The sequence below is a fragment of the Colius striatus genome, chromosome 5 (assembly GCF_028858725.1).
Source record: "Colius striatus isolate bColStr4 chromosome 5, bColStr4.1.hap1, whole genome shotgun sequence".
Lineage (NCBI taxonomy): Eukaryota > Metazoa > Chordata > Aves > Coliiformes > Coliidae > Colius > Colius striatus.
In genome coordinates, this window is record NC_084763.1 from 42,551,679 (window position 1) to 42,572,430 (window position 20,752).

The 20,752-nt window shown below is 43.1% G+C and overlaps 1 protein-coding gene across 2 annotated transcripts in view; it reads left to right on the top strand.

The window, feature by feature from the left end:
- The window catches only part of DNAJB6 (DnaJ heat shock protein family (Hsp40) member B6), a 60,144-nt gene extending 48,272 nt beyond the window's left edge, over positions 1 to 11,872 (top strand). The window contains exons 9-10 of one of the 2 annotated variants that reach the window (XM_061996315.1): positions 2,414 to 2,620; positions 10,307 to 11,872. In XM_061996315.1, the coding sequence (XP_061852299.1) occupies positions 2,414 to 2,620; positions 10,307 to 10,389 (290 nt within the window). In that variant the 3' untranslated portion in view covers positions 10,390 to 11,872. The other variant, XM_061996314.1, reaches the window with a different exon arrangement.
- Positions 11,873 to 20,752: the final 8,880 nt, after the last annotated feature.

Genomic DNA, 20,752 nt, shown 5'->3' on the forward strand with positions numbered 1-20,752 from the left:
GCTGCTGGCACAGCTCAGCTCTCAGAGCAAAGGAGCTTTGCAGGAGCATTCACTTGCAGCAACAGATCAAGGAGGCATCAGGGAGCAGGAAAGCCAGCATGCAACAATGCTGCGGGTAAGTCACCAGGGAGGAGCAGCATTATTTTGAATTCTTCCAGTGTTAATCTGTTCCTTTCACACCAGCTGAATTAGACTAAAGGTATTGACATAGATCTCTAGGGTAGTTAGAAATAATTAATTGGTGTGTTTGTAAAGCATCTGGTTTAATACTGAATTAAGTGTTAGTGTGTGTGATCGGGGTGTCTCTGTGATGCACACACACAGAGCTTCGAGATTGGACTCAGCATGTTTCCCATTCCTGCATCTGCTTGCTGACATAAATTTTAAACATACATCAAGTAGGACTTTGCACATGAAAAAGAAAGTCATGCAGTTTGTATTTCCATGGGTGGGGAGGGATCTCCTGTTTCTGGTTTGTTAGGAAGTGAATGTTCTTGAGTGGTTTTTGTATACGCAACTGATGTACATGGGTTTCCTATGCTGACTTTTTTTGTTTTACTCATGACTTTTTATAGGCTTCATCTTCCCAGACCTGGTCTCCTCAGACTAATACATGCCTCAGTGCTGTTTGTATAGTGTGTGAAATCCCACAGCCTCATAAGGGAATTGCTGGCAATTCTGCATCTGGTGTTTTCTGAGCTTTTCCTTGCCCACTGCCTCTTGTAGCTGAGGTGCTGTGCCCCATGCAAGGTGCCAAGAGCTGTCCTGCCAGCCCTCTCCTGCTGCAGGGAGCAGGGAGCAGCACACATCCAGAGCTTCGTGTTCGTATGACGCAGCCAGGCGGTGTCTGAAGGTGGCAATCCTCAGTGTTGCCATCACTTGTTTGCTTGTGCCTTTGGAAGTGCAGGGCACTCCAGGGTGAAAAAACATGAGCACTGAGGGAAAGGGGGAAATGGGCATTGAATCACTCTGGAAAAAAGGTCCTCTGTGGAATATCCATGCACAAACAAATACTCATGCTCAAACGCACGACAGGGTGGTGCAAGACACGGCCTGGAGTGTTCTTGTCTTGAGAGGCCTTGGGTGCCGCATTGCACTGTGAAATGACTTTTTAAACAGACTTTGTCTCCTTTTCCTCATGCCCTCAGAAGCATCTCCCCATGTAAGATTACAAGGTAAAGACAATGCGACCTGTTTTGTTTGAAACTGTTGGTGGTTTGGTGCACCAAAAGTGGGTATTACTGCTCTTGTTCCTTACTGCATATGTGGTGCTTTTTCCATCTTCAAAGCATTTTCCAGCCATGAACTAAGAGCACACACATTAGCTGAGAGCACACACCCCTCCCGAAGCAGCTGATGCCGGGCACATCCCAGGAAAAACTTCCAGAGTATGACACACCACTTTTGATGCAAATAAAATGACGCTGTATTTCATCAGCTCTATTAAAAGTACTTAAGTAATTGAATTAATGAAACTTTAAAAAGCCTTTAAGAAACAAATGTGGTACACACCTTTCTCCCCACTTCGCCCCCCCCCCCTTTTCTTATTTTCCCTGTTATGAATGTCTTTGATTGGCTCTTTTATTTCTTATCTTACTGTTTGCTTTTCAATGTGTGATTCTGTGTGGGTTGGGTTTTTTGTGTTATTGTAGCTGATTTCTCTTTGCAGCATTGGTATTGTTGCGGTTTCTGTGGCAAAGGAAAATGTCATCTGCAGAACAGCATGAGTACGACCGGAGTACCTCATCTTTCATATTAATTTTTGCAAACATTGTGTTTTTATTTGCGTTGCATTCATTCGCCTTTGCCCTGTGTGCTGTGTGTCCTCTTACATCTTCAACCCGATTTCACATCTTCACGTAATCCTTCACACTTCTCTACCATCCTTCCAGCTGGGGATGTCCAACATCCAGCCCTTGGAACGCACTTTGGCTTTGTTTTTCTCCCACTATCCCTGTAGCCAGGGACTGATTTCTCCCTCATTTCTCTGCAGCTTCTCCTTGAGCAAGGCCAACCTTTCCTAGTCAGACAGTCCAGGTGAGGTGAGATGAGATGACATGCTCAGTACAGGACAGAAATATCATCCAGAGCCATGTGCTTGGCTCGCTCACCCTGCCTTTGGGAAAAAGGAATCAGTGGCCCCAGAGCTTTCAGATCTAGATAACTTCTTAGGGCAGTTCAGTGCCATGATAGACCATTGACAGAGCTGTCTGCTCTGGACACTTCCTGATAGGCAGATAGACAGGACTAATGGATCTAGGACAGAGCAGTAGTAGTCAGGCAGTAGTATTGTGACCACAGTCAAGGCAGTAGTATTGTGACCATTTCCAGCCCAGTTTTGAGGGTTTTTTTCAGGCTAAACTTAAGTATTGCGGGTACAGCTCACTTTTCTTGCACTCTCTTGCTTTTTCAGGTGAGACAGATGAAGAAGCCTTTGCTGAGGAGTGCAGACGGAGAGGACAATACGCCCTGCCTTTCCAGGCAACCAACCCTCGCCTGCTGAAGCCTCACAAGCCTGCCAGCTCCCCCAAATATACCTATCATTATAGTAGCGATGATGTGGAAGAACCAGATAGAAGCCGGGTTACAAGCAGCTTGGAGACCCCTTTTTATTTATCAGGTGTGCAAAAGCATGTTGATGAGAAATGCGCAGAAAAGAATCCCTCAGCTAGTCGAAAGTCAAAAGCAAAAAGTCAAGCAAGAAGTTGTTGCTGTGTGTTGACTTAATGTTAGCTCCCCAGTAGATAATAAATCTACTTGTGTGTCTTCATCCTGCATTAGCTCTGCTCTTCAATTTAGCCTAGATTCACAAATGCCCTGGGATATTCAAGGATCCAGGGCAAGTATTGTTACGCTGCTGAAGTGCCTATGCTCTTTGTTCTTAAAAGTGAAGGCCTTTTAGAGATTAACTAACCATAATATTTTGCACATTCATTTAATTAAATTGTGCTTGGCTTCCTTGTTGAAGGAGAAGTTCAGCAACTTGATATTATTTCTGGAAGCTGCAGTTTTAGGCACCTAAATCCTAACAGAGAAGGCTGAAACCACTCAGGTGAACGCAGAAGCATGGCGATTGTCTTGGTTATTTTTGGAAGTAATTAGTCCTTTGATACATTTTCTACCTGTAATATTTCAGCAGTATAGTCCAGAGGCTATCTTGGACAACAAAGTCCTCATAACTAGTTAATTTGAACCTGTGGTAAAAGATCATCCAGGACTGCCAGGTCAGCTTTTTCTGAAACATGAAATGCGTTTCTACTTGGATGCCCAAACCAAGGGCCCTTCTCAGTAGTGCTCAGTTAGGTGAAGTGCTGGGAAGTGCGAGCATATGAAGCTCCACATGAATAACATGAGCTGTACCCCAAAACATGCACTCACGTACTCCCACTGCTGAACCAGCTTCTGCTGCATTTATGAGCCTTTAAATCTAACACTGTCTTCTGTATAGAAGACCTAAAGATATCATGTGGGATGGTAGCTTGAAGAAACAGAAACATTCAAATTAATATCTTCCCAATCAGCTGCGGGAAGTTTTGTATCTTTAGGGATGGCAGAGATCAATCTTTTATTAAACAACATAAAAAGAAAGTTTAAAATTACTCTACAGAAGCCCAAAAGTAACCTCAGGGCTGGAGTTCTGAAATCTCCCATGCAAGGATTACAGGGTTGATCTCCTCTGTCTGTAGCCAGCAAAACAAAACCTCGGCTCTGCATTTGGAGACTTGAGGTTCTCTGCAATTCTAACAATAGTTTGTAATGGTTTCCAAAGAGCATCTGAATGTGACCCGCACCTTGCAATTTGTGGAGCATTTATTAAGATTGCTTAGGACTTCTTGCTGTGAATCTATTTATGCTCTGAGATTCACAAGTTTGAATTTCCAGAAGTATTTGTGCAATCACAAAATCCTCTCTTCCACCAGTATGATTGTGAGTTACCATAAGAGATTCAGGCTGAAAACTTGTTGGCAGTAAGACTCAGATTTTACTGTTGCTTTAAATATTTTGCCTACTGTTCCTCTGATGGACAGGGCTGCTGAAGGACTGGTCGAGTCAGTCATAAAAACCTACGTGAGTGTCTTAATCTCTCCCTGGGGAGTTTGTGCACGAGCCCTGGCCAAATATGCCGTTCTCCTTCATGGGTGTTCACCTCTGCCGACTGCCTTGCCCGGCAAACAGCCTTCACCAGCACAGCTCTGTAATTACACAGACCACTTACTTGCTCCTGCTTGGCTTCTCATTGAGCACTGCAACAGCTGCCCTGCTTACATGGGCCAGCGTTGGGCAAGAATAGCATCTTTTTCTGCTTTGGTCCAAAGCCTAATCGATTCAATGCAAAATAGTGAAGTTCCACCTCTAATCAGACGGTTTTGCTGCCACTGGCGTGTGGCCCTTGGCAGCAAGGCTGTGTGGCAGCTTTAGATGCTGGCCCAGTTAGGGCACCTGAAGCAAATCCTCAGTCCTTAGTAGTTCACCATCAGCAAAATGCTTTTCTTTTCCCAGCTTAAAGAGTTGTAATGTTTGAGTTTTAATTTGTAAATCTGTAGCAAATTTAAATGAAGGAATTGAAGGGGATAGGTTTCACTTTGACTGCACAGTGGGCATCCCTCTAGAAGTGACCATCTCTGTCCAGTTCCCAAGGAGAAAGGCTGATCAACTTGTTTAGCCTGGCAACTGATATCCAGAGATGAGATGATTCCTCTCCTTAGTCAGGTTTTCTAGTCATTACAGTGGGTATTTAATAAAAAAATATAGAGTCTAATGTGATTCTCCAGCTAACATTGACACTTTGTGTTTTGGTGGAAATTACTCTGAGTTTCACACTGTTCCTGGTTTTGTAATGGCCTTTTAGCCTCTTGTGCTCTGAAGTTGCTGCATATTTCAAACAGTTCTCTAGCTCCAAAGAAGTAATTTTAAAAAAAGCGAGTTCAGCAGACACTGCAAGTAACGTGCTCCCTGATGGTGTGATGTATGACTGCTGGTATCTGGACTGTGTCAAAGTGGTGTCAATGCCAGCAGGGACCTGGGGCTTGCAGCCATTAGAGGTATAGAAGTAGTGGTGCCTATCCCTAAAAAACTGCTTCTCTGGATCTGAGAGTTTTGGCCTTTATCTAGCAAGAAAGGCTGGAGCTTTAATTGTTAAAACACTGAAAAATACATGATACAAAAGATCATTATTTGGAAGAAAGTATTGCAAGATTTGCTCTTCCTTTTGAATGAAACAGCTTGCATTAACCTGAAACTTTTCCAGCATCAAATTTTGCTGCATTTTCATCTGCTGGCATCCCTGAAAACACTTTAAAATAACTAGCTTAACTAATCTTGATCCTTTCCTGGCATGGATTCTTCTGCTGGAAAGTTGAACTATTGGTACTTTATTTCATCTTCAATGTAGTCTTCGTTCGTTTTATGGTTTTCTGAATTGCACTTTACTAACTAGGAAAATCAATGTGCTTCGTTATCCAAACTAATTACCATTCCCTCACCTACTTGTATTTGGGCATGTAATGGAAAGAGAAAGGAGAGCTAAGCCTTCGTTTTCTGTGGAAATCTAATACATGAGGAATGCTGGAGGTGCAGAGATGAGAGGGAGTTCATTCTCCCTTTGCTCCACATCCTCTGGCTGTAACTGCATGAGAGTGGGACCAGGTAACAACTGCACTCTTCTGCAGGCAGAGAGTGAGAAGATTGGCTGGTGGATTTGGAGGCTGGCTGGTTGCTCCCTGGCTAAGTCACAGCTGCCTTCACACATGTTTTTTTGGCTGCTAGTACGAGAGCGTCCCGTTACCTATTTGCTTCCCATAGAATGTGGCTGGGGTGCATGTGGAAGGGATTCTGAGACTGCATAGCCTTGCAATTTTTTGCTTGCCAGGCAGAAGTAAACCCTTGGACTCTGTTCGGTAATAGCATTACTTTAATTAATAGCAGGCAAGCAGGTTGTATCTTGGCTTGGTATGTTCTTATAGCAATTCTAGGCAGAATTGGTAATGAAAGTAGTATGGTGAGCAAGCACAAAGGAAGGCTCCAGTAAGCTGCTGAAGATTCAGTCCCCTAAAACATCAAAGTTGGGATTACATCACTGGGTTGGCCAGTGAAACTGGAGAACTCGCCCCTTGGATTTAACACTGGGGATAATTAAATAGTGGAGCAGCATACCTAGATGGGGTGGGATGTTTTTGTCACCTCAGGTCTTTGTGTAAAGGCAGATTCTCTCTCCACCATGCTCAGTGGACATGGTGAGAGAATTAGTAGGTCAAATCATGGTGTGTGTTGGGCAGGGGCTTGGCCTGAAAGGAGGGAATGTGAAAGTGTAGTGTAAAGCTGTTATTGTAAATTGGGTCATACGCATGAAACCATACTGAAGCTGTGATCTGGGCCCAATTTTTATAGTGGCATATGCAAGTGTGGCCAGTCTAAATTAACTGATGGTGGCTGCAACTCAGAACTAAGCTAGCTACCTTTACAATAGCAGTTTATTATAGAGAGATATTTGTAAGAGCAGATTTGAAAGTGCATGACAGAACCCAACTTGCATGTGCCTTGCTGCCCTGCCAAAGCTCTGTGTGCGTGTTGGAGCTGTGGCTGCTTTCATGGCTTGAAGCAGGAAAACAGAACGGCAGCAGTCTTAGCAAAAAGTTGGTAGATCTTGACAACTGTTTTCTCTGGGACTTGAGCAGAAAGCATGAATCCCTCCCACCCACAGCCTCCGTGTTTCAGAGCCTGAAAGTGGAAGGAGACTCCTCCAATTTTCTTTACCTTTGCAGGAGATCTTCTGTAAAAATCAGGCCACAGCCTTGATTACTGACTGCTGTGGGTCAAGAAGCAGCAATGCTGTGTGTTAATCACCAGTTGTGACTGAACACCTTGTTTCCTTCTGCCGATTCCTCTGCTCTCATGTGCTAGATGAAGAAAGGTGGAGCAGGCCTGTGGCTGCTCTCTGTATCATGGTGGAGCAGGCAGACACCAGGCAGGGCAGGAAGAAGTAGGATACCACAAATGGATTGGGTAGGGATATTTTCTCCAGGACACTTGTCCCTTTGGATCAATTACTCAATGTGCACACTTCCCTTGCTGTTCCCACACAAGAATTTCATAGTTGGTGACCTGTGACTTTGGGAGGTGCAGATTGCAGAGAGGTAGAAAGCCAGGAATCAATCTGGGACACAGCAGAGAGACTTCCCGATTTGTTTTGGTCCTTGTTGAATTGTCAAAGAAGTTGCTACTAAGCGTTGCTGGAAGTTGATTTCAGCCTTTAGCAGCTTTATGAAAGCTGGAATAGCTTTTGTGTTCTTGATGGTTCTTCTGGAAGCAGAAGAAAAGCTGAAATGGAAAGAGTGGGTCAGTAGATGCTGTTTGTTTTAGACAAGAAATATCCAGGTTGTAAACTAGGTGTTATTTCAAATGGTATGGAGTCTTGCTTCAACTATCTCTGCTTCTGGCAGCTGACAAAAGCAAGAACATACCAAGTTGGGATGATAGCTGTGCACCTTTGAATGAATCTGTTTTCCAAATATCAAAGTGTGGGGAAGCTCTCAGCAAGCTGTTCTCCCTCCACCCTGTAATCCGTTTCTAGAGTTTAGATGGCTAACAATTGCTTCTGAGGGTGTAAATTTGCAAAGCCCTTCTCCAAGGTCAGAACTGTTTGGCTGAAGAGCTGGTTCAGCCAGGCACTAACTGTGGGAAGTTTCTGTGATTGCTTCATGATGCTGGGGACTCACCAGGACGCAGGTTCACTGCAAATTAATCAAGTAGTAATGGGGCTGCTGATTTCTAATTCAGACTTGTGACTTTGGGGCTAGTCTTGTAACCAAGACAGCTACATATGCTTTTAATTAGTGCTGGTTGAAATACTGAGGTTGAAATATTAGTGTGCATTTTTTCTTTTTGTTGAGAGTTGCTTCCCTTGTTTGGATCAGGTTTGTGGCTGTTATCACCCAGCATAGCATCACTGGAGCTAACAGACTGGCAAAGTTTGACCTATCCTTTCTTCTTAGGTGGGAGTAGAAAAGGAAATGGTCGAGAGTGAAATTATTTATCACAGCAGGCTCAAAACAGAAAAGACCTGGCAGCTTTCTCTTGAGGATTACTCTGTATTTGTGCATTATCTCACTCTTTGGCCAATCTGTTTCTGTGTGTCAGTGATAACACTTGAAAGATTTTCACTTTTCACCCTTGTCATTCTGGAGGCTGGTAGGAGACTGTGTTGTCAAATGCCTAAATATCTTCATATCCCATTATTTCAACGTTTGAGTTGTTTCATTTATAAGACAATGAATATGTGACATTCGTTTCAGGTCACAATTTACATTGACTCACAGAATTTTTAATGAAGAGTTACTAGAATTGCTTTCAAAATCTCGAACATTTGAAGAAAATGGACCGTTGCCAAAAGGGAAAAAAAAGAGATACTATGATATAAAATAGCAGTACCAAATGCAGTCATGCCTGGATGTGGAAGCCTTTTGGAAATACTGACAGTGTTTTGAGAATGAAAAATGAGAAAATTATGAAGCTAGTAACCTGTTAGAGTTTAATGATCCTTTTCCAAATATCTGTGTTAATGTTTCATAGTTATTGCATGAACTAGTTTTGATCAGCTGATATGATGCTGTTTTTCCCTCCAGTAAAGGGAAGAATCCTTTGAATAACACCCCTCAGATGACTGATTCTCAAGAGTCAGCACGTCTCTTCTGCCTCCATGGGGAAGCAAAGGGGTGCTTTGAGCATTCACACAGTGCCCCCAGGAACAGGATTGTAGCTCAGGAGGGTGACAGGGTCCACAAAACACAGTGTCAGCTGCAATTCTGCAAAGCGCTGCCAGTTTTTCTCTTCCCTAAACAATAAAACTGGTTTCAACTCTAACTTTGCACAGGTTAATCACTCATGGCAGAATTTCTAAATAAATATCCTGCTTCTTGACTCAGATGATTGCAAAAGATGAAGTCATGCTGTTGATACAGCATAGGAGCTAGACTGATAACCTGGGAGCAGTTTCCCTTTGCTACAAGGGAGTGCATTTCCTCTAATGCATGAGCTTTTGGTAACGTTTCAAGTGAATTTAGCCCAAAGACTGCATTGTGGTTCTTGCCAAGCGTTAAACCAAAGAACTGCAGTTCTGCTGTGGGCACGATTCTAATAGCACTTGGGAGGACCTCTGCTTAGAAGCAGACCCCAGCCACAGCATTGCTTCATATTCCTCTGACCTCCCACGGCTTGCTTTTCCCATCCTAATTTTGATGTTGGTGCTACATTGATGGAGGTGATGTGGCCTCCTCAGGGTCATCTCTACCTGCCTGCAGACAGAATGAAGGAAAGAAAGGGTTTTCCAGACAAGCAGAGCTGTGTCCTCCCTGGACCATTCCTCCAGTCCCCAGCCCTGCCTGTCAGCTCCTCTGCTCCATACAACCCTACCATTCTATGATTCTATGCTGGCCCCACTCACTGGACTATGCTGATTCCCAGTGCCAGAGCACCACTGAGCTAAAGATCCCCCCAGCTATCTCAAAGCATCACAGAGCGATTACCTGAAGGAAATGTTTGCTAGTTTGAGTTTAGGTTTATAAGTGCACTTGGTTCTGCACAGTTGCACTGTTCATGCAAGTCTGCTAGCAAGTTTCATTTTACTGCAAGTTTGGAGGAGAGGGAGTCTTGCAGAGCAAGAACTATTTTTCACGCATCTTAGTGGGGGAAAAACACCCACATTGGGATGATGATCACACGGCCGGAAGCTTGTGCCTACCGAACCTGTAGCAAGTAATTGTTGCTTGAGCTTAATGCTTTCATGCACCATTGGAGCTGCAGTAGAATATAACCTATGGTGCATAGTTAAGTAGGGCAGTCTGATGGCCTGCATATAAAATACATACCGGTAAGCACTGAACACCTTTATATTTACTCAGGATTCTTTGCATTCCCCTAGTCTTAAAATGGAAATGCAAATATTGTGGTAACTCTGACTACTGTGAGCAGGAAATGCCAGTACTTAAATAGCTCCAGCTGTATGTCTTATTTATTGTTTCTGGTTTGAAAATCATTCTGGTTTTGCATGTGCTCTAGTTCTGAATGGCTTTGAAGCCTTTTGAAAGTTCTCCAGATCTTTTCAGACTTCAAAGATTGATAGTGTTTTCTTTCTATGTAAGGGATATGGTAGAAACTGGGGATATAGTAGAACTGATCATTTAAAAAACTACATTAGAAAGCCAGACCTTTTCTTTAAGATTCCTTAAACCATTCAGAGAATGTCTGTTTTTGCTGGAGGGGAAAGTCCGTGATTGCTGTGAATAGTGTTTTACAAGCCATGTTTCCTCAGGACACAAAGAAGGCAGCAAGAGGAGGAAGCAGAAGCAGAGGGAGGAACAGAAGAAGAAGAAATCAACCAAAGGGAGTTACTAAAATGGACTTCTCTGCTATGCCAATACCTTTATAATAATGACAACTTAATGTTACATTTGAGCACATCTCTTTTGTGTATATTTTTGATTGTTCACACTGCTAGCAAGGAAGTGACTTATGTTTAAAACTGTACTAAAATTGCACTATGTTATTCTTTTTAGTTTCACGGAGTGGCTTTCTTGCCAGTCAGGTTAGGGAATTTGAATGAGGCTGATCTTGGTTAGAAGTGTGTGTTATGTTTGAAGATTGGAAATGTTACAGAATTTCTTACCTCTTCCTTCCCTGGGACTAAAACGACTTGAGTCTAGTGTTTGGGGGTTTTTTGTCTTGTAGGATATAGAAGGATGTACAAATGCCTGTTTGTTTGGTCACTCTGGCATCAACATCAGGCCTGTTGAAAGAAGAGTCCTATTCATTCAAGTCATTGGGAAGGGGATTGAGACATGAGCTCTGATAGGGAAATTCATGCAAATTTAATAAGTGACTTTAATGGTTTTTTTCCTTCAAGCTGAGTAGCAAAGATTTGTCCCTGATATTAAAATATTATTTCATTTAAAGTTTATCACAAACTTATATGCTCTGATTTTAAAAAACTTGGTGCAATGAAGGTCTTTTGTAAGCACCCCTACTGGTTTCCATAAGCATAGTGGACTCCTGATGAATTGTTTAGTGAAATCATTCCTTATTTTAAAAGTATATTTTCAGAACCTAGAGACAAATTATCTAAGTGCTACTTTAAAACTGTTCTTTGTTTCTGCAGAGTAGATTTTAGATAAAAATAATTTTCAGCATCCATATAAGATTTTATCAAGTTGTTTCTGCAAAGAACCTACACCTTTATGTATGAAAGCATTTTGCATCGGTTTTATTGCAGGACTAATTATTTTTTAGCTTAAAAAGATGCCTTTGATTTACAATAAACATGTATTTTCTGGCAAGATTACTTCCTTGCTTCCATGCTGTCTCATGTGCATGACACATTGCTTCTTTTAACCTTTTAGTCTGTACAGAGCACTTCTGTTGCCTTAAGCATTTGCCTGCATGTTTCTTGTCAGTACGTTACCTCCTCTTTTTAACCTCCAGGTAGGAGTTAGCAGCTTATGGTTGTGTTTTGTTTCTTGTGTCTTCCCCTTGCCAATGTGTTGTTATGTAACAAACTTAAACCTGGCAGTATGGAAAGTCCACAGTTCCTGGAGAAACTCACTCAACCTAACGTTTAAAAGATGGAGGAATGCACATAATGGTGTAAGGAAGAAGCTAAACATAAATATCAAGTCTGCATTCTAGCTTGGTTTGATATAGCAAATTCTGGTGTCTCTGGTATCTGAATGGTTTAGCTTCAAATGCTTACGTTACTCAATGTAACCCTTTGCAAACATAACCATACATGAGCTCTGTTAGGGTATTTAAATTACATGAAACAATATGAAATAAGACTGACTACTGGTTTTCTGTCACTTAAGTATCACTCTTTTTTTTTTGCAGTGTTACTAATATCTAAAAATAAAGAAAATTTCCTTTATACTTTGTCCTCTTGCACTGTACTCTAGACTACAGCTGGCAACAGTTGTTCCTGTTCAGTTTCAATTAAAGTTTAGGCTGTAAGCATGAGGGAGAGAGTCCACATTCATGAGACATCCACAAGCATACCAAGTTATTCCTTTTGCTAACTCCATGAGTGAGTTGATACAGTCCCTGTGTCAAATGGCTGATACTAGAAAATGAGTCTTCTTTCTGTCTGGAAACATCATTATAAGGAGCATATATCTGAAACAGAGCTTGCACATTTTCTGTGCAAGGAACATTCATCCTGGATAATACACAACACTTGGATTCGCATCCCATTTAGTACACTTTCCTTACTCTGGCAGAAGTCTTCTCCTGGTACCTATGCCAATTTCAAGCTATTAGTGCTTGTTATCTGTCAGAAAAATGGTGCATGCTTTGGAGAAGCAGGAAAGGTAAAGGAAGGGAGAAGTAACACCAGTGTAGGGCTGGTCTCCCCTGGGCTGTGAGGAGCCTCATGTCACAGGACAGAGAGGCTCTGGATCAAGAATGTGCCTTGAATAGTTAGAGCAGACTGAGATTTGACACATAAATATATTCTTGACTCTCAACCCTATATTAGGCTTGAAGGATGAGGAGAGAGCATTAATCAGTTAGGAGACCTGAAGGTAAGCTCTAAATTAGATAGTAAGCCTGTTTCACCAGGGGCATCCTTATCCCACCAGAAAGCTTAGAAACCTGTCAGGCTTGCAGTTGGGCTCCTACACCCTGTGTCTCCTGTAGGGAGAAGCTCCTGGTAAACACAGAGTACCCAGAGGAGGGAACCACAGGCATAATCTTTCCTATAGCTATTTTGAATCTGTCCAAGCTTGCCCAGAAATTAAGACATGTGAGCCCATGGCTATTGAGCTTAATTCTTTCCTTCTGAACCTGCTTAACTGAAGGGTAACTGCCTAACTGAGCAGCGTGGAGAGGGCTGTCAGCCTGAGTGTAGTGCTATGCTCAAGTGGCTGTGCTGCTTGTAGGACAACCTGGATGTGGTGCCACAGCTCTATGAGCATGCATGTAGGTGAGCTCTTGCATCTCACTGTGTCCATCTGCTGCATGATGATACGGTTACTTCAAGTATGAGTTGGAGCAGGAAAAATGCAGGTGGGTGTGAGACACCACAACTGATAACAGATGAGGCTGGCCCAAAAGCAGCTGTGAATAAATGTATTGTGAAAGTTGGGAAGAGATTCCTGACCATCCTACTTCTGTGGAAGAGTTGAGGACAGAAAAAGAGCTAGTTAACAGACCTGACATGATTTATAAGATATATTGCAAAATGGTTCTTTACAGAGCAGATACCTGGGCTTAGAGACCCATAATGTATCCCATTAGAAAATTAAATTGCTAGGGTAAAGAACAGTTGAGTAATGGCACAATTAAAATACACCGAAAACAAAACACTTTTATCTTAAAATAGGGGGATACAACACAAACAAACAAAATGCTGACAGATAAGGGTTCCTGCTCCTCACTTGGAAGTTGCCACAGTATGGAAATGGTTTAAATCCAGTTGTTTTTCCGCACCTTTTAGAGATGTGCACAGTCTGCTCTTTGAGCTAAGGTTTGGCAGGACTTCGATCTTAAATAAATGATCTCAGAGAACGTGGGCGTCAAAATGATAAAGATGTATTTTTCAAGTTTTTGCCTAGTCTCTGCTCAGTGCTGCTGCTGCCTAGCTCTGTGAGCATCTGCCAGACCCGTACAATCCTACTTCTAGAGGTAAGACAAACCCTCAGTTTTTCTGTCAGCTCAGCTGCCTTTACAGACACTTGCTTTTTTCACAAATTTCAAAGCCATCTCATGACACTTCGTAGGTATCTGCTAAAATAACGCATTGAAAAGATGCTTCTTTTGAAAAGAAGAGAGGCAGCTACCCAGAAAAAGATACAATACTCATTAAGGAAGTACTAAACTGCCTGTTTACCCAATCACAGCTGACACGTGTGACTCGTACCCACTTGTTCTTCAGGAGTATTTCCAGAAATGTGCCACCAAAGGTGGTGCCTATCCAGTGGTGGGATTAGCCAGTTACTGTATTGAATTTCATTATTTTATTCTGTCTATACAGAAGTGTATGCATTTCTGTTTTTTTCCACGCCTCTGTTCGTGTGCTGATTGCACAGGACTCCGTTCCCAGGATGCACAAGGTTAGTCCTTCCTGCATTTCAGATCTCAGTTATCTTCCTTCATGTGCAGTCCTACTTCTTTGTGTCCACACTTAGCTCACATTTTAGGGTTCTCTCATGTTACCTCCATTGGGGTGCACTTTACTCCCCTGTAACTTGCATATGGATGGGGAGATGGTGGTGGTGGTGGTACAACTGTCCTTGATTAGATACATTCAATTCACTTCTTCCCAATGAGAAAGTTAGAATCTGGTTTTAAGAGACTTTTTAGTCACTATTTGCAAGACTCTTCTTATTGCTACCTGTAGCACTGAAAACTCTAGGCAAGACAAGGCAATTTTCCTCTCCACTGGTAAGAATTAATACAAGGCCCTTAAACCACATACAGATGTTCAGTTTTAATAAGTGTTTGTAATTGAAACTATGAGCAATTCATCTGCCCAAAGTGTCAGCACATTTTGACTTCTCACAAGTCTCTCTAGCCAAAAAGGATTAGATGGCATGTTGGGAAGTGTCAAGTTCTTTAAGTACCTCGTTGGTGCCCTCTTAGCCACCAGCTGTTAACTACTGACAGTGGGAGAGGCACTTCCAAAGTGTCTGAGCTGACCCAAGATGACATTTCCAAGCATGGGGTAGGTTGCCTTGCTGCTCTCATCACAACAAGCAGATACTGCTCATGTCATTTGGCACATCTTGAGCTACAGTGTCGAGTGTCCCAGAATTTCCTTCTGCCTCTTCCAGAAGGCATCATGTTGTCACTGCAAAACCAGCCCAAAAAGCAAGAAATGAGTGTGAGGGGAAGATCAAAACACATAACGAATCTGAATGCTTTGATTTCAGGAGAATGCTTCTGTGTCTGCCTGGAAGTGATCACATATTCCCCAGGATGTCTCCAAGGAAGGAACAGGACCTTACTGCACTGGCTGGATGTTTAATTGCATCTCTTCAATGTCTGTTTCCATTGGCATGCAGATACACCTTTCTACCTAAATAGCATAACGTAATTTTTTCCATCCCTCGTTTGGGAAGTGCTCATCCTTTGGTCAATGCAAAACAGCTTACTTGTTCTTCAGGCTGAAGGGATTTGTGATTTAATAAAGTCTTGGGATATGGCGAGTGTTATATTATAATTTTAGAGTTGCAATTGGGAAAATGTCTTTAACTTAAAAAGCAAAATTTACTTCCAGGTTTTTAAGAGGAAAGCTAACAGTGCAAAATAGTAGATCAGTCCAAAGCCTGTGCACAAACATGCCTCTTAAATGTATCAGGTTAAAACTTATAATATATATGTTTGTGCCTGATTTTCGAAGTGTCAGTGTGTGACATCTCTAGATGGTTTAATATGTTAGGCTGAGGAGTGCTGGTTGCATATTATTACATGAGACCAAGAGAGAGTTTGAAGCTTTGTTACGAGACTGCATGCTCGGAGCTGAGGAATGGAGCAAGCTGTAAGGAGATGTTAAGAAGCAGTAAGCAAACACTTCCCACGGTACCTGGAAGGGACACTCACCAACAGTGCATCATTTGATCCTGGCAGCACTTGCAAGCTACAACCTGCCATACTGGTGATGTGACAACATGGGTTTTTACTGCTTTGGGACTCAATGTGAGGAGGTTACCAGCACCAGAGCCTTCCCAGTGCCGTGAGTCACACTTTATACCCATAAAAATGATTTGTCAGCTACCTGGCCCACTGTCCTGTCTTTGATAGTGACTAATGGTGGATGCCTGGGGGAGAGCACGAGAACAGGCTAAGCATGTAATTATACCTCACCAAAATGCTTTTCCAGCTGCGGCACTTTGTGGGTCAGAGGCTCCTGGATCCAGAAATGGTCTTTCTGTTGCCCAGTGGTTTTTAGCACTGACTTGTTCAATTGCCTCTTAGCCTAGAAAACTGTTCAATACCCGATGTCCTAAGGCAAAGAATTTCTCTGACTCTGTTGGATAAGTCCCTGTGTTTTAAACCTCTCTCCTCAGCTTTCTGTGGTTTCTTCCCCTCCTCTATCCCAACATTGGAAGAGACAATGAAGACCTGAACACAGATATTGTTCACCTGTGCTACCTATGTTTTTACACATTTCACTTATGCCAGCCTTTGGTTAACTCTTTAATGGCTCAAGAAGTCCAGCATATTGAACCATTCCATCACAGAAAAGCCTTTTTCTACCTTTGATTGCCCTCTTGGGTTAGGAAACCTTGTTAAACACTGTCACTTGGCTCCATAAATTGTGATGGCCACCTGGATGCAGGACTAGCATTTTATCAACTTCCTAATATCCTACTGTCAGTCTGATAGAAAAAAGCTCCACAGAGCCCGAGACGCAGGAAGAGCAGGCCAGTGCTTGAGTCCTGGCTCTGGTGCCCTCAGTCTCACCAGACTCTCACAGGCTCTGGAATGAGAACACATGAGCTCATGGCAGTGATGGTATCTCCAGAGTGTGATCCCACACACACACACCTTCACCCTCCTTTCCACCCCCTCAGTCGAATCACGTCATGGGGCATTCCTTGGCGGCTGATGGGCTGTGTACATCCCTCCCCAGGCACAGCTCCTGCTGCCACGGCTGCTCCTCAGGCCACGAGCGCTGCCTGGCTGTAGCTCTGCCTGGCTGGCAGCACACTCATTGCCTAGGAAGTGCTTTTTTTGTAAGTTCCTGATCTTGGCACTACCTGCTCCCACAGAAAACTGGCCCTGGCTTCATGATTCCTGCCAAGCAGGGAGATGGGTCCTGTAACCTTGGAAAGACACTTTGCTCCTGGTGTGACACATCCCCGCAGGCACTGCCTGGAGATATGGGCAGGCTCTGATTTCTGCAGTAATGCCACAACTTTTCCACTTCCAATCCCTTCTTGCACAACATGCAGCTGGTATTTCTCATCTGTAGCAATCTGGGCTATGACTTTCCTTATTTCCCTCAGCATCTTTTGTGCAGGGACAGCTGTGTTCATTTACTGGGTTTTAGGGTCAACAACATAATTTTGGAAATCTTAAATGTCCGAGGAGTTAGTTATGAGGAAACATCAGTGATGGTAGGGAGGAACCAGAGAGATGGGAGGGAGCATGACATCAAATGCTGATTCTTAAAGTGCAAAGTCAAAACTGGCCCAGTGATCTGACCCCTCAAAAGGTTGTGTCAGGATCTGTCAAAGCTCAGATTGTATCTGGCTGTGCAGTTCTGGCTCAGCTCCAGACACAACTGGAGCTTTAAACACAACTTTGCCCAACAGATTTTTGATTTGAGTGCAGACATAGGCTGGAGTGACAGGAAACCTCTGCTTGCTGTGCTGTGCTCCAGCAGCTGGCCCCTGCTGCAGTTGGCAGGAAGGGGTTTTTTTGGGTGCACCTGAGCCCATGGCCTCTTCTTTCTCAGCAGTATTCAGGCTTTGTTGTGGCTTTTTAATCAACAAAATGAATTCCCTTGGAATCACAGATTTTTCTGTTGTGAGTAGTTAGGAAAATATTCAGTTCATGTGTATTACATGTCTCAGGTTGCATTAGGAGATGGGATGCGATAGAACACGATGGCAATGAGTCACCTCATATCATGTTTTATTGTGATGTGTCAGCTGAGAAAGCTAGAGAGGTAGAGGTGTTTCCACCAGCCCAATTATGAAACAACCACTGGTTCCTGCAGAGATTACTAAGTTTTTCCTAGGCTAGTTAGCAAGATCTGTGGTTTAGCAACATTTTGTTGAAGTTACTACAATGAGCTGCCTTAGAATCTATTTTCCACCCAGAAAAGTAATCAATCTCTCGTTAGCAATGGTTAACCTTGTTAAAAAACTCCAGTCATCAGGACGAGACTGCCTGTCTTAGCAGTGGGGAAGTTCGTGAGATTGCCTTTATTTTACGGCTACTTTCTGCTGGCGTTGACTAGAAGAAGGTGATGATGCCATCACTTGTTGCTGTTGTACAACTGAGAATATGAAGGCATCATTTTGAAATTCAGGAGGTTATAGACAGGCCCTATGCCTGTGACTTTCATTCGGAGGGTGAGAGATGCCTAGGCAGGCAAAAGGTTTTCAAGGCAGGTTTTTCATCTCCATTATTGTTGGCTGAGTTACTGGTGGTCATTAAGAAGAAGCACACAGGACCCTTCAGGATGTTGCAGCAGCGCTGGGGATGAAACTGTGTCTATAGGAAGTGGCTGATGGAATTGGTGGAGACCAATGGGGCTCAGTCCCTCTCCACCGCTGGTCTGGTGAGATTTTCAGCCAAGTGCTTTGTCTCCTGCTGAAAGGCCCATGGAGTTGCTAAGGCTGCACAACCAAATGGCCACTCAGCTGGGCATGGGCAGTATCTGGTATACATGGTCTGCTATGCTAGAGGTGCTGGATGAGGGGATTTTTGTAAAAGTTCAGGTAAATTTGGAGAACAGGAATTTATATGTTCAGCTTTTCTTGTTGTGCTATTTATTTTGAAAAGGGACAGATTTGGGGCAGGTTGTGCATCTGCTCAATTCACTGAAGTGCTCTGGGGCTTTTCCTGTATCAATAAACAGCAACCAGGGTAGGACTTTTCCCTTCATTTTTGTACTATGGTTTGAACTCCCCTTTTTAAAGTGTTGGTCTTGCACCATTAACCCCTTGCAGCCCTGATTTGAGGAGGTTTCCTATCTGGCTTGTAAATGCCTCAGAGGAGGCATCTGGGGAGGAAAGCTAAATAATGAAAATGTTAGCAGACCTTTCATTGCACACCCAATACATCATTACTTAATTTCTTTGCTTTTGTTTCCTGTTTTTATAGCGTTTTCTTTCTTCCTCTGATCAATAGCATTCATCCAACTCAGTGAACAGGCTAGATACTGTTTTTATGGTGCAGAAATTACTGTTGCTTTGACTGGCTCCTATTAACAGGTGACACTGCTTGGCAGAAAACAATGAATCTTCCTATTATTTGGAAAATAAATGTGATTTATGGGAGCAGCAATCAATAGTGGTCTGTGCCTTGCTGTCAGAGTGCTTGCTTGCTTGAAATAAGGCTTTTACCTTTGGAGTGTGAAGGCCATTTGTCTACTGCTACAAAGCCATTTATAACAGATATTTTTAAACCTAGCTTTTACTAAAAAAAATTAAAGATGATAGTAAAGAACAGGTGGTTGTCTTTTTAAGGATTTGATGCCTTTGTGTGGAAAACATTTGTGTAGGTGTGGAGTTAAGCACTCTGGCAGGGAAGGCCAAACTGAGGATGCTGGAGATGATGGAGAGAGAAGGAGGAAGGGGAAAGCTGACTATTGAGCACCTGCCATCATTTGCCTTCGCTCACTGAAGAGATGATGGTCAGCACTGAAGATTTAGTATTAAAATCCCACAATACTGATAGCAAAACTGAGCCAATTCAACTGCAGGGGAAGAGAACTGCTTCACCTGATAGCTGTGCAAGACCTTGCCTAGAGATGTCTAGGGAGGCCTATGAGGCTGTCCCTGCTTTTTCTGTTCATTCTTGCTCTTTTGCAGCAACCTCCCTGCTGTCTACTAGTTGGCTTTAGCTACTGTGGGCCAACTCGGCTCACAGACAGCACAGATAGGAGCCATCTGCCTCTAATACTTGTGCTTAGAATGTCTTGTGCTTCTTGAAGAACTAGCAAATAAAGAGCTTATCTATTTGGGGACACTTTTTGTGCTTCTCTTAGGGCAAAGGAACTAAGGGAGCTCCTCATTGCTTTGGATATTTTTTTAAAATTAAAAACAGACATAGTCTCCAAGTCCTCTAAACTCTTCAGCTTTTTCCAGGTGTAATAGCAGGAGGATTGGACACAGACCTCAAGGCACCAGAGCGGTGAGTCACCTTGGCTGGGCATGGGGACTCCACACCTCCAAGGATGGATGCGTTGCGAGAGCTGTAATGCTCCAAGCCCCTAGATATTGGAAAGCCACCCAAATGATTCCAGCCCAGGGCAGAAATATTTATCTCTTAGGAATCACAACCTCAGCAAAAAAAATCTGTCCTACGATGTGCTGTATAAGGGGCCACACTTTTTGCAAAATTACCAGTGAAAGAAGCCCTGTGTCCAAAAGGCACATCCACATGTTTGCACAAGAAAGGAAACACAGTGAATAGATAATTACTGCTGCACAAAGGGCCAAAGACACATGGCCCAAATTATTTCTCTGTAATGAACTGAGCTGCTCAGAAACACAGTTAACCAAGAGATTTTCATTCAGGTCTTTCAATAAGGATGAATGTTCCCTGAGGAAGCAGGTACATCAGACAGGAAGAGGTTGATCATTAATTTTAAAAAGTAAATTTTCAGACAGGTAAAGTCTTCACAGAATCACAGAATGGTTGGAAAAGACTTCTAGAGATCATCTAGTCCAACTCCCTGCCAAAGCAGGTTCCCCTTCATCAGGTCACACAGGAACATGTACAGGCAGGTTTGAAAACCTCCATAGAAGGAGACTCCACACCCTCCCTGGGCAGCCTGTGCCAGGGCTCCCTCACTTGAACAGTGAAGAAGTTCCTCCTCATGTTCAAGTGGAACTTCCCGTGTTCCAGCTTGTGCCTGTCACCCCTTACTAGGTACTAAAGAAAAAAGACTCACCTCATCTTCTCGATACTTGTCCTTGGGGTATTTTAAGTGTTATTAAGTTACCCCCTCAGTCTTCTCCAGGCTAAACAGCTCCAGTTCCCTCAGCATCTTGGTGGCCCTGTGCTGGACTCTGTCCAAGAGTTCGCTGTC